This window comes from Mesocricetus auratus, unplaced genomic scaffold, assembly GCF_017639785.1.
Source record: "Mesocricetus auratus isolate SY011 unplaced genomic scaffold, BCM_Maur_2.0 Super-Scaffold_100020, whole genome shotgun sequence".
NCBI lineage: Eukaryota > Metazoa > Chordata > Mammalia > Rodentia > Cricetidae > Mesocricetus > Mesocricetus auratus.
This window is the reverse complement of record NW_024429201.1, coordinates 21,894,386-21,909,175: the sequence shown is the minus strand read 5'-3', so window position 1 is coordinate 21,909,175 and position 14,790 is coordinate 21,894,386. Positions and strand designations below refer to the sequence as shown.

General features: G+C 44.3%; 1 protein-coding gene across 1 annotated transcript in view; it reads left to right on the top strand.

The window, feature by feature from the left end:
• Gcnt4 (glucosaminyl (N-acetyl) transferase 4) overlaps window positions 1-4,120 on the top strand; it is a 26,831-nt gene extending 22,711 nt beyond the window's left edge. The window contains exon 2 of the mRNA XM_005065497.4: window positions 2,105-4,120. Coding sequence (XP_005065554.1) covers window positions 2,106-3,515 — 1,410 coding nt within the window. The 5' untranslated portion in view covers window position 2,105 and the 3' untranslated portion in view covers window positions 3,516-4,120. The remainder of the gene's footprint in view (window positions 1-2,104) is intronic.
• Window positions 4,121-14,790: the final 10,670 nt, after the last annotated feature.

Below are 14,790 nucleotides of genomic sequence, written 5' to 3'. Positions count from 1 at the left end.
TGGGGCAGGGTACTAATACTGGAAAGTACTTCTTTCTTACCAAACCCAGCCAGACAAACTTTTCCTCCTGAAAGGTCCCTGAGGAGAGGACAGACAGACATTCAGAGAGCCAGGACAGGGTGTCCTAGTGCCTCCCCTTTTCTGTTGAAACTCACTCTTATCCCTGACCAGAAAAGGCCAGAACAGGGAGTGAGAGCCCATTCCCAAGGGCTTCTTAGAACACACACCCCACAGTCCATTGCCCAGTCCTCTGGGACTTGCCTGCTTTGAGCAGCTACCCTGGCTTCCTGACAGCTCAAACTCTCCAAACCTAGGGCTGGACCCAAGAAGGGCAGGAACATAGACGCTGAGGCCCTGGCAATGGGCAGAGGGCTGGTCCTTATCTTTTCATGTAAATGGGAAGATGGTAGTTAGGTTAACCGTGGCATGCAACTCTGGGAGCCTGTGTCAGTCTCTTTAAACATGTTCTCATTTCCAGATGCCCTGAAGCTATAAGGTGTACTCTGAATTGACTCATCTCCTGTCTTGTTTTATCACAGCACCGCTGTACATGTGTGCTCGGGCTTCTGAGTCTGAAACTTAGTGCCCTTGACCTGGGCTGTAGAATCCCGTTCCCTCTGGCTGCCTGGGGTTCCTTTCTCAGTTCATTCCTGTCTTCTCCATACTCAGCCTGGCCACCAGGATTTCAATTCCACATTTATGCTGCTGACACATTTCTCTCCAACCCTCACCTTTCCCCCAAGCTTAAGTGGTGGCCATTCTGGTCCCTGGTGGGCTTTTCCTTGTGGAAATCCTGAAGGCACTCAGGCTCCGTGCAGTTAGAACTGGTCTGCTATTCTCTTCTGTCCTGATTTCTCTACAGATGAAGAGACCATCCACTCCGAATCTAGTGAGAGGATCCAATTCATATCACACTCACATTCACAGATTGGCTTGTCAACATACCTCAGACTTACCCTGCCTTCTCCACTCCAGACAGCATCCTTGTTGAATGAAGGCCCCACTCAGGAGTGTTGGTCCACTGTTAGGTCTTAGCTTTTGCTTTTCCAAACACACACAGTCATTGAGTCATGGCCGCTCAGGCTCAAGGTCAAGGATTCTGACTACTGTTACAAAGTTGTGAAAAACTGACTCTTCCACAGGCTAGGCAACACACTGTAAACCCAAGGCCATTTTTATTACTGTACCTTGAACAAGTGTTGGACTTTTTCCAGTCTGAATTCTATATTGCCAATCCCAATAAGGAAATGGGGACTAACAAAGAAATAAGGTTTGTGCAGTTTTTTTCAAATTATACTTCTTACAGTCTGTCTGATGTGATTTCTGAATGGGGTTCTCTGGTCGTTTCCTAACTTTAGGTCCCCACTGTCAGCATCTGAAGGATGAATAAAGTTCTATGATAGTTTTGCCTCAAGTGAGTCACTGGATCTCTGAGGGCCCCTTCATTAATCTAGTTCTCTCAGCTTCTACCCAAACCACAGTAATCTCTTCTCAAATATGCTGAGACAAAACACAGACTATAAGTGACACATTGTGTAGTTAGCCTTCTGTATCTGTGGGTTACTTGTCTGCATATTCAGCAAAACTCATTTAGAAAACCTGAAAAAGAAAGTTCCTAGAAACAGAATTTGAATTTGCCCTGAACCTGGTGCTATGGTGAATCCACGTGAACAAGTGTTGTGAGTACCACATTAGGTATTGTAGATTACCTAGAAACAGAAAAGGGTACATAGGAAATTGAGTATAGGCTATTGAAAATATTAAGCCATTTAATCTAAGGAACCTGGACTTCTGTGGATCTTGCCCATTGCCTGGAGGTCCTAGAACCAGCCCTCCACCATATTAGTGAACAACTATGATTGTTATTGTTCACTGCGATAACCAACATCGCTCCGAATGACTTTCGACTATTACAAAGTTCACTGAAAATGTATTTCTATTTAATTATTTCTGGATTTGTTCAAGGACTTTGCTTCCTTTATCTTCGGGTTCAGCTCTCTGAGGAATGTGTAGTAGGTGGTACCCAGTAAACTTCGGATAAACTAAATTGATTTTTCTCTTCCTAATAGTTAATTAACAGCCGCCATCCCTTTCTCCTCTGCAGAATGAAGATGTTCAGATGTTGCTTTAAATACACCCTCCAGCAGAAGATCTTCGTCCTCTTCTTAACAGTATGGCTGTTCTCCCTGCTAAAGCTTCTAAATGTGGGCCGGCTCCTCTTCCCCCAAAGAGACATTTACTTAGTTGAATATTCCCTAAGTACCTCCCCTTTTGTAAGAAACAGGTATCCACCTCTCCGGGATGAAGTCAGGTATGAAGTTAACTGCTCAGGGATCTATGAGCAGGAACCTTTGGAAATTGGCAAGAGTCTGGAAATCAGAAGACAAAACATCATTGACCTGGAGGATGGTGATGTTGTGGCGATGACAAGTGACTGTGATATTTATCAGACCCTAAGGCGGTACCATGAAAAGCTTGTTTCAAGAGAGGAAAAGAGCTTCCCAATAGCCTATTCGCTGGTGGTCCACAAAGATGCAATTATGGTCGAAAGGCTAATTCATGCCATTTATAACCAGCACAATCTTTACTGCATCCACTATGACCTCAAGTCACCAAAAGAGTTCAAAGTTGCCATGAACAACCTAGCTAAGTGCTTCTCCAATATTTTCATCGCTTCCAAATTGGAGACTGTAGAGTATGCCCATATTTCCAGGCTCCAGGCTGATTTGAATTGCCTCTCAGACCTTCTCAAGTCTTCAGTTCAGTGGAAATATGTCATCAACCTATGTGGGCAAGACTTTCCCCTGAAGTCAAATTTTGAATTAGTGTCAGAGCTGACAAAGCTCCAAGGACAGAATATGTTAGAGACAGTAAAACCTCCTAGTGGTAAAATGGAAAGGTTTACTTATCACCATGAGCTCAGACCAGTGCCTTATGAATATATGAAGCTTCCAGTAAGGACAAACATCTCCAAGGAGGCGCCCCCTCATAACATTGAGGTATTTGTAGGCAGTGCCTATTTTGTTTTAAGTCAAGCATTTGTTAAATATATTTTCAACAGCTCCCTCGTTGAAGACTTTTTTGCCTGGTCTAAAGATACATACTCTCCCGATGAGCACTTTTGGGCTACCTTGATCCGGATCCCTGGAATACCTGGAGAAATTTCCAGATCAGCCCAAGATGTGTCTGACCTACAGAGTAAGACCCGCCTGGTCAAATGGAATTACTATGAAGGCTTTTTCTACCCCAATTGCACTGGCTCGCACCTTCGAAGTGTATGTATCTACGGTGCTGCAGAATTACGGTGGCTTATAAAGGAAGGACATTGGTTTGCGAATAAATTTGATTCTAAAGTGGACCCTGTCTTGATTAAATGCCTAGCAGAAAAACTTGAAGAACAACAGAGAAAGTTAATCACTTCGTCTTCAGAAAAGTTCATTACAGATAGAAATCCCAAAGTCTCACATCATAATAAGATCACTATGGAACTGGGAGAGTCTGATACAAAAAGTTGAGTAAGATGGAATTGTGGACCCATGCCTTGCCCAACACCATCTAAACTTAACACTCTACAGAATTCCATGCAGAGATGTCAAGCCTGCAGTTGGTTGGTTCTTAATTGCTGATTTTGCTTGTCGTCTTACTAAGTCAGAGATCTGAAATGTTTAGGGACATCACATTTCTTGAGCACCTAACAGTGCACCAAGCACTTTATCGAGACACATGCAGGGATTAAATCTAAGTTGTAATGAACTGTGCCCTCAGAAAGCAGTGTTTTCCCTCCTAATGGGGTAACTGTAGTGTTTTCCTGTTTTCCACGTAATAGTGAGGGTGCTACTGAAGATGACTTTGGAGTATGTGCTAATCATAGTCACTAGTCTCTGAAAGGGAGTCAGCATGAAGCCAGTACTCTACCTGTCTCTTAGTCCAGCAACTGAGACGCTTTTGAACTGGGAGACGATTAGGAGTCCACTACCTCAGAGAAATTCAAAGAATTGTCTGATCGATTGCTTGCCAAAGTGTAATTTACCTTTTGGTGCCTCACTTTTTGATTCGGGGCAGAGGGCAATGCTGTTGGTGTGATATTCGTAGGGCATGGTTGTCTGAGAAGGCCGAGGGGCTGGTGGTGGGTGGGTTGGGGTGGGTCGTGCCTATAGAGGGACAAAAGCCTTCTTTATTCACCGTTTTCATTCATTACACAATGGTGTCGAGAATGGCTTCCTCTTTAATTCCCTTGTTCTTTAAAGCACACATACTGATGCAAATAAAACTGAGCATAGTTCAAAATGTCACACAGCAGCACCCTAGGCCTAAGCCTTTCATTTTACATGTTGACATTGTAGATGAGATTGTGTCCTTTCCACAGTGGCATGCTTCTGATGGGGTTGGTAGTTCTATGTAACTATCAAGTCAGTAAGTTTTCTTAGATTTTGTGAGCTATGACAGCTTTCTCTGTTGGTTATTGTGATCACTTAGACACATTTCTTTTCCAGCAAAATGGAATCCAAATTCAATTCAAAATAATAAGCACTACAACTTGCTCAGCCGAGCACCAAAGGGGTTATTATTGTCTTTATTTTACAAATACTCACACTTGAAAATCATTTACACACACACACACACACACACACACACAGAGCCCTGCCACGGCATGTGAAGTTTCTTCTATAGCCAGTAACATTAGCATGTTAGCTGACTGGTTTACATGGAGAATGAGAATGAGGGATCCTTCACTAGCTATTCAGGGTCAAACTCCAAAGGTCTTGGTTTAAGAAAATGTTGTTTATGAATTTGGTCATCAAATAGAATGTATATGCAACAATTAAGTAGAATGTACCTGATCTATTGTCTTTCTGGAGAGAAAGGCCCTGTTTCCTGCTTATTAGAAAGTGTCTGAAGTTGCTTCATGCATTATTTAATGCTATTTTCAAGTAGACCATGGTCAGGCAAAGCAGGAGGAATACCTTCCTTTCCTCGTCAACACATTTCTCTGAACTCAGAAATGTCAGCTGCTTGCCTTTCAGAAACCTTGCCAAAGCACAGGCTCTTGCCCTGGGAACCATGCAGGTTTCCTGTTTGCCTTCAGAGTCGATTCTCGCAAAAACCTTTTGCTATACGAATCCTTCCCCAGTCGGAGACAGTTTAACACTGCTTTATAATTGTTCTTTGTATAGTATTTATTGAATTTAGACTCTAGTTTACTTAAAGATGAGAGTTTACAAATTATGTATGAATATTAGAAGAATAATGAAAGCTGTCAAAATATATTATGTGATCAATCTACTGTACCACAGATGTCGAGTCTGCTGCGCGGCCTGTGTCCGAGAACGTGCGGAGGGTGTCGGGGATTGACAACACAGAGACTTGTTCAACGATGTAAAGAAAACTTTAAACAGGCTCCAAAAAGGTTCAAGAAAACTTCCTAAGAAAGGCTCCCACCAGAGAAGCTTCTGCTCTCTCCTCAACCCTGGCTGGTTCTGCTCTGACTCCAGAGGTGGATGTGTGTGGGTTTTTAAGGTGCGATTAGTCTTTGGACAAGGTCGAGGTCAGGGCGATTTCCGTGGGAAGGCCTTTTTCAGGAACTTATTGTATCGTTTTTAGTAAACATGTTTTTACTAAACATTGTCTTACAGCTGCCTACTCCCAGGCAGAAGGGGAAGTGGGTCTCTGCTCAAGGTCTGGTGTTCCCCACACACAGATACTATGCATACTGAAGAACCAGAATTGCTATTTTTGTTTTGCCTATCTTAAATAAAAACATTATTGAAAGTTAAAGATTTCAGAGCTGGAGAGACAGCTCAGCAGTTAAGAGCACTGGCTGCTCTTCCAGAGGACCCAATTGCAATTCCCAGCACCCTCGTGGCAGCTTGGAAACATCTGTAACTCTAGTTCCAGGGTACCCAACATCCTCTTCTGGCCTCTGCGGGCACCAAGCTCACACATGATGCAGGGACATAATATACATGCAGGTAAAACACTCATACACATAAAATAATAAGTTTAAAGTTAAAGATTTCTCCTGACTTTCAGTATATAGATGCTTATGTATTTCATGGAAAATGAAATGACAATCTGGGGAATGTAAAGTGAATTATTGTTAAGTAAATGAAAATAAGTTCTATTGATGGTGTTCTTCAATTGCTTTCTTATCACTCTCTAAGGTTCTTTTGTTTTTGTATTGTCCCTGTTGTTTATCATTTTAGTAATAAATTTCCCATGTATGAGTTTTAAAGGGTGACTTGTTTTAATTGTGCTGCTGGTATATGTTAGTTCTCTGGCACTTCAAAATAAAATGTGCCCTCAAACTAAGTTCCTTGGACTGATGAGCTTCTCTGTCTCACATGCTGGTCCCCACACGTTCTTGCTGTTTGCCCCACTCGCCTAAGTGAAGAATTCGCTTCACTTTGGTGAGAAGGAGTTACCCTGCATCACACTCACAGTGTAGACTCGAGAACTCAAATTGCTTTGCTTGATGAAGTCTCAAAAGAATCCTCCAGGCCTTGCCTGCCATCACTCTTCTTTTTGATTTCTCTCCTAAGATTAATTATCTCGGTTTCTAAGATTAATTATCTTGTTTGCTTGATAACTTTCTGCAAGTTCTTGGAAGAGCCCTCTGCTTTTCAGCCCCCTTCAACCTTGGACAATGGGAACTTTTTTCTCTTGAAGAGTTCTTTGTTGAAAGAAAGTAGGGCTGTCCACTATTGGTGTAGACCAGGCTTTTTTTTTTCTTTTTTTTTTTTTTTTAGGTTATCAGTCAACTCCCAAATCATGACACAGAGACTTCTTACTAGTTGTGAATGCTTGGCCTTATCTTCTTATGCTTGTCCCACTAGCTCCTATAACTTAACCTGCTTCTCTCCATCTATGTTTTGCCTCAGGGCTTTTTACCTTTCTTTCCTTCTGTACATCTTACTTTCACTGCTCCTCCTGACTGGCTGTCTGGTGGTTACCTGGCTTCTGGCCCCCGGTGTGGTCCTCTCTTTCTCCCTCATTCTCTTTGTTCTTCTTCTTTTGAGCCTAGATTTCTCCTCCTATTTATTCACTCTGCCTACCAGCCCTGCCTATCCCTCTCCTGCCTAGCTATTGGTCTTTTAGCTTTTTATTAGGCCAATCAGGTTCCCTAGGCAGGCAAGGTGAAACAAATGTAACACATCTTTACATAGTTAAAATCATATTCTATAGCACAGGTGTCCCCAGGTGTAGGATCCTGGTTATACCCATGAGGGGGAGTGTGGATTGAGGAAATGGCAGGTAGAGATACTAAAGAAAAGATGGAGACACAGAATAGAGTCGGGACGTCAATACAGTGAATACTGAATGCCCCAAGTTTATTCTTCAACATTCTAATATACCTAAACCACAAAGAGGGGAAGGCAAGAGACTTCTTTATCAAGATACAAGAAACAAATAAACTTACTTCCTTAATTTTCCAAACGTTCAGTACACTAATCTCTTGTTATCTGAACTTGAGGGTTAAGAACAACCACACCTTAGATGAAGTCTCTTGTTATTTAGATAAGCCATCCACACCTAAGACCAAACATCCTACAGTAGCCATGCCTTAGACTTTTAGGTCTTATGACACAACTTTGGGAGAATAAGGATAGTTCTGAACTCTCTGTCCTTAAGTCAAAATGAAGTGAAGCCATTTTTATAGATCACAACACCCAGACTTTGCTGATAGGAAAACACCCTTTCTAATGTGGTAATAGTCACATGCCTGGTTTACCTGTATTCAAGGGATTTGTGTATCCTGTACATAGATCATGAACCTTTTCAACAAGGCCATTTTAGGGACCATCAATATAATAGGAAGCATTGGGAGTGTTTGTGGGTGGGTATGGAATCACATGAAAGTTCTTAGGAGTAGGGTGTATGTCTGTGTTACCAGCACTTGGAAGGCAGAGGCAGGAGGATTGCAAGTTTCATGGCCAGACTGGCCGCTTTATAGTGAGACTTTATCTCAAATACAAAAAGGAAAAGCACTATATGTTGAATAACTATGGGAAGTTCCATACATTTTTGCTCTCTTTGCTGTCTATAAATCCATATCCAAATTAGAAAATTATAGTTTCCTGACACCAGTTATGAGGACACCCTGGCCTGAGAGAATACAATGAGTATAAATTTGCCGATATGACTGGAAGGAAGATGATCTTATGGTGTACATAATACCTTGATCTTTCCTTCAGAGATATGCCCAGAATGGTGACTTAGGTTGATACATAGGAACCTCAGAAAGGCCCCTCTGCAAACCTTAGCCAGGCAACCTTCCCACAACAGCAGAGGCCTCTTGGTGAGAGCCTCAGACTGCTCAGCGCAGAAAGGAAGCCAAGGGTGAGCCAGGATCAGTAGACCTGGGTAAGTGTATTTGTGTTGCCATAACTGGTGTGTGTGTGTGTGTAAGAACATGAAACAAAACACAGCTTATGACCATAATTCTAACATGCTGGCAATATAACCACAGTTCTCTGAATGCTCTTCTAGTCTAAGGCATGTGCACTTCTGATGTCTCTTCCCGCTGCCCATATACTGTTGCCACGTGGCTTCATGGTCTTTATGGCTATATAAAGGTTCTGATATAATTCATTCAGGCTTTCCTTGATTGTGGGTCGTTTAGGCTGGAAACCACCTGGTTTTCTTCTTTTTCTCTTTTTATTTTTTGCTGTCATAGATAGCACCAGCGTGAACAGCTTTGCAAATACAGCTTCTCCATCTTGAATTATTCTTGCCAAATCGTGCATTTCTTTTTTCCAGTTCAACTTTTTACTGACTGCGGGCTTCACATCATGCGTCTCAGTCCCACTCATCTCCCTGTCGCTTCCCATCTGCCCTCTGCCCTTGCAGCAACCCTGCCCCCACCCCAGGATAAAACAAAACTTAAAAGAAAAATCTCATCGTGGAAGCTGTAGTGGACACAGTGACTCGCACAGTCCTTTAGTCCACACGTCATGATTGGCAAGTGCTCGTTGCAATGAGTCCTTGGTCTGGCTCCAGGTCTCTAGTTTTTGCTACACCTACGACATGGGGCCTTCACCGTGCTCCTCTTGGATATTCTGTTGTTATCGTGTGCCATGGAGATCCCGCAGCTTTGGGTCTGTAAGACCAGCCCCTTCTTGTGTTCCACCAGATGATGATGGGATGGACCCACTCAAAGCTCTGGATCTGGGCCTGGGTGGTGGCCAGCCCACCAGCTCTCCTTCATCCTCAACACCAGGGTGAGCCCTCCAGCACCACCCCAGCTGGCTCACCCTATGTAGCAAGCATCAAAGGGCAGTGCTGGTTCTCCTGTTCTCAAGTTCTAATGGATGGTTCACCCGCACCTACACAGTCAGGGCCAGCTCTACTGTGCTGCACAGGGGAGGTGTAGGGACCACTCTGCCCAATGCTGCAGCTGGTGGGGGCAGGGACAGCTCTCCCACCTACCACAGGCCTTGAGGGGTGGGGGCTTCTCTCCCTTGTCCACACTACCATATGGCAGATGAGGGGCTGGGCTGGATCCCTCATACTCACGTCTTCCGGGCCGGCTCACCCACAACCCTGTCAACAGGATCCAGGTTCAGGGCCTGCTGTCCTGAGTGCTGCATCTGGTGAGGGTCAGCTCTCTCAGGTGCTGCAGGTAGCAAGGGGAGGGCATACTTCCCTCACGACCACATGGCAGTCTAGGGGCATAGGGGTAGCTCTGCGACTCTCACTGTCTCAGGGCAGGCTCACTGGTGCCTCAGCCAGCGGGGACAACACGGCTGTGGTGTCAGGAGAGATGCAGGCCTGCTCTCCTAAGTGCTGCGGCTGCTGAGGGGTAGGGCCAGCTCTTCCACTCTCGTGACCCAGCGGCCAGCAAGGGGTAAAGGAGAAGGGAAGCGTCTCTCCCCCGCCCATGCTGTAGCATGACAGATGAGTACCAGGCTAGCTGTTTCCAGTCTTTCTCTGTTCGCCAGCCAGTTCCCAAATCACGACACGGAGACTTCTTACTAATTATGAAAGCTAGGCTTGTAGCTTAGGCTTCTTTCTAACTAGCCCTTAAAATGCAAATTAGCCCGTTTTTATTTAATTGCTTTCTGCCTAGCGGCTCCATTACCTTTGTTCTGCATGGCCAATGCTGATTTCCTGCCTCCTCCAGGTCTGGCTGGCCACTCTGTCCTCTTCTTCCCATCATCCTCTCTGCCCCCAATCCTGCCTAGCTATTGGCCACTCAGCTTTTTATTAAACCAACCAGAATGACATATCTTCACGGTGAACAAAACGGCTAACCCTCCCACATTCACATCCTTGGATTGGACCACCCAAGCCGTTGCCAGCATGGTGAGCTGTATTGCCCTGCTGCAGCCGGGGAGGCACAGGGTCTCCTCTCCCTGGTGCTGCAGCTGCTAAGAGGCTTGGCCAGCTCACCTCACAAGTTCTCATGACCTCAGGGCCAGCTCTCCCCCCTGTGATAAGTGATGAAGGATGGGGAGACTTTCCCCCCTCCCTCATTCTACAGTCTGGCAGATGAGGGGCACCCTGTCAACAGGGTCAGCTCCACTGTGTTGCCTAGGCGAGGTGTAGGGCCTGGTCTTCCTAGAGCTGCAGTTGGTGAGGGGCGGTACCAGCTCCCTTGCCTGCCACAGGTGGCAGTGGATGGGGGGGAGGGCATCTTTCCCTCACCGACCCACAATGCCAGGTGGCAGATTAAAGGGTTCTGGCCAGCCTTCCCACTCTCATGACCTCAGGGCCAGCTCACCAGAGCTGCCACCACAACACCCCTCCACCACCACCACCACCCATGGGCCAAGTCAGCTCTGTCATGCTGCCCAGGTGAAATGCAGGACTTGCTTGCTCTCTCTGGGGCTGCAGCTGGTGAGAAGTAAAGCAGTTCTCCCTAGTGTTGCAGCTGGTGAGGGGCCAGTTAAACTTTGCACAGCCCTATCCTCTGCATTCAGTGGTAACAGGAGCCACAGACATCAGTACAACCGGGGTTGACAGGGCCATGGGTGCAGACACGGCCCTTGGCTGCTGCTCAGGCCCGATAGCTCCATGGTACCAGGCTACCTGCCTCAGCCTACTCCTCATTGCTTCTTTCCACAGGACATGAACCATTCTGTCTCTCTCCCATACCCCTCCATAGGTTTGCACACCATAATAGAGCTCATCTGCCCAGTGCCTTGTGGCACTGTTCTCCTCCAAGCCCCGGGGCGAAGAGCCCAGGACTGGAATGTGGATATTTGTCTCCTGCTCAGTCTTCGAATTATGAATTTCTAAGAGGCAAAGTACAATCCTGAATAGAATGGATGTTTTTGATTGATTAATTCTCGTGTATTACAAATCACCATGCCTGGGAGCTAGCTCTATTACACACTTGATTGATGCATATCAACTGTAATCTCTTACCTCTGAAGTAGAGTGCCAATTTGTTTATTGATAAATAGCTATTCTGATTCTGAAAATAATCAAAGACCTATGTCTAAAGCAGAAATGTAGATCTCATCTAAAAACCCCAAAGACGATGTTTTAATGCATGACTAATGCAGAGCTGTTTTGGAATAATGCTCCCAAAGGTTTAACTCTGATAATTGACTCCATTCTAAAAAGGACGTAGCAATGTGTCCAACCTGTGACCTTGAGGAGGCATGTGTCCTAAGATAGCTACACATGTGGCTCCACATGTTTGTAAATCATCATACGTCAACAGTAAGAGACTGGACATCCTCGAGGTCACTGGTTGCATTCTCCCTGACTTTCTGGTCTTAGTCTGAATGATAATAACTTGTCACCAAAGGTGGCAAATGCACTTAAGTGGAAGGCCCAGGCATCTGAGAGTGTTTGGAAGGTGGTTCCCACCGTTCACCTTCCCCTACCTCCCTGTGCTTTTCTCAGTGGCAGCAATGTTTGCAACAGCTGGAATGTCATCAGCTATTTAAAACCATGAGCATGGACACCCATGAGGTACCTGCCTATAGTCCTGGAATTAGGAAGACGGAAGCAGGAAGACAGGAGTCCAAGGCCCTCCCAGCTGTGGAGCAAGTTCAAAACCTGCCTAGGCTACATGAGCCCCCCATGTCAACAACAAAGCAAATGTGTAAAAACTAAGAGCTGTGAACACGCAAGTTTTATGCAGGACAGAATAAAAAAAATGACATCTGAATTATTCAACTTTAAACTTTAAACTCCAAATCAATTGAAGTCAAGTAGTCTTTTCACCTGGTAGAAATCACATACCCTGAACTTTACCTATAATCAGGCATTGCAGGCAAATTATGTCACATTTAGATTCCAGCTATCATGTCATCATTTTGTTCCTCAGACCCACAGTGAATTTCCACAAGTGGGAAAGATGTTTAGAAATATAGCCATCTATATAGCATAACAGATAACACTCAACCTGAAATGCATGTTTAAGTTCTAAGCACCCTCCACCCAACTGTTGAAGGAGGAAGATGGATCCAGGAAATGAACCTGGGCTTTGCACTCTATGGCTGAGCTGTATCTCCAAACCCCAATTCTGAGATTTTCAAAACTAAGCCATATGGTACACTGGCATACATACGCACACAACAGTAACCAAATTTTAAAGTCTGTTATTTCCACTGATTACTTCTGCTGTCAACTATCATCAGGATGCAATAAAGGCATTTGACGGTTGTTTCATCGTATGTCTTTAATGAACTGCCCTTTGTCCATGTCAAAATGAGGAAAGTAGAAAATGATTGGGAAGAGGGTTAGTATGGAAAAGCTGAAGGTTTGGTTCCACGTCTCTGCAAGGCTGTGGACAACCACACAGGACTTGGTTGGGGTTCTGGAGCTAAGGGCTATTGGAGAGACTTGATTTTGACAATCATGATTTGCAGCCTTGGGTGGACAAAAGACAGGAAGAAGACATTGCAAATTGCTAAGATAAATGAGCTTCTAAGATCTGACTACAGATTTTCCTTTGACATTCTTTCTATGGGGGTGGTGAAAAACAAAAACCAAACAAAACATCTTCCAGATGTCTGCTATGAACAATGTCTTAACCCGGAAAGTTGTCTCTCCACTAAAGCAAATGTTCACAGCCAGTGTATTTAGAATCTTTTATTGAAAAATGTAGGCCAAGTGGTGATCGTCTATCACAGTGGCCACCAGGAAGCTGTTTGAAACAAAGCGCCATGGCTACTGGGGGCAGTAGCAAGAGCACACATTAAACAAGAGGGTCCTTGGGTAAGGTACAAAATTAGTGCCAAATTCCAGACAGAAAATCTTATTTGGGTCAAAAGAAAAATTCATCAAAATAAAACCTGTCTTCATACACACACTTGCAATGTGGCATTTACGTAAATGATAACAATAGCAGTTGCAGTGGCTGACGAGGACTGACACAGGGTGTGAAATGCAAACAGCCCCTCTGTTGGCCACTGTAGCTTCCGTCTCAGATTCCAACTCACTGACCTCATTAAGTGTTGACTCTCCAAAGGAAGTATTTGTTTTTGAATGAGCCGCAGCCATCTGCGCCTCTCTCTACCAACCAGTCTTTAGCCCCGACTACACACGTGACACCGTCATAACATAGAAACAATGGGAAAGGAGAATCCTAAATTCAAAACGGGAAGGAATGCCAGCAGAAGCAACTGAGTGGGAAACAGGGCAGTGAGACCAGTTTGTGTCTAGGTGATGTGGGGCTGATGTGGCTAACCAGCATGGACCAAGATGGCTAACTCTGAACTATATGCAAGGGGCCTATGTATCAGTACAAAATGGCTGACACTGGATGTAATATATATACTGTGCATAAGTAGTGATACTTTTATGAGGCCTGGGTCCCCGAGCCTTCACCTTTGCGGGCCTGCGCATGTTTATCTGTAGGCCTCTGTGTCTATACCCATACAGTGAATCTGTGTTGGCTTGTGCCTGGAGGCTTGCCAGCATCTGCCTGCCTCGCAGTGTGTGTGATGCCCTCAACCCAGTAAGTAACGTCTCATCTACTTGTGGCTCCTCAAATTCTCCCTAACTTCCCAGCCTCCACAACCTCCTCCTTTCCTCCCATTGGAATTTCATGTGACCCACGCCCACTTGCTGTGATATTTTGGTCCCATCCTAGTTTCACCCAGTGACTTTCTACACAGCTATATATGTTTTTTTCCTCAAAAATACTAATAGAAGGACTTTTTTAGTAACAAGCAGGCTTATGAACATAACTCCTGTGTGCTAGGACAGTGTTACTCTCTAGAATATGGTAATGGGTTTATATGAATATTACAAACAAAAATATTGACATTTTATTTTTTTATACCCAAAATACATATTAATGGGAACTGTTCTATAAACACAGGTCGATCTTTTATGGTCTGTTATGGGGCATCATCTCACAAAACATTGTCATATAAAATCAGTACCCACTCTTTAAAAGACAATTATGTATATATACTTTCTGTATATAAGTAATGAATACTTTCCTAAGTATATGTAGGCTCCAGGTAGAATGTAAGAGAATTGGAAAGCCCTTGCTTTCAGTCCTTGGAAGGCAAACAACATCCCTCTGAACAAATTTTAAAAAATGAACATTGTAGAAAGGTGTAAGCTACCCAGCTTCCTATACATATAACACTAGAATAAAATACATATGTGATGATGTATCTCTTGGAGGAAAAAAAAGAAATAGTACTGAACAACGATAAAAACCGAAATTGACCAAAACTAGTAAGTCCTTTTTCCATGGGGTAATCAGGAATTCCCTTGAAGGAAACAGGTCTGCAGTCCACTACAGTCTCTCGTCACCTTAAACCAGCACCTGTTGGTGGTGACCATGACCTTCTCACATACTCCTATGCTTAAACAGGC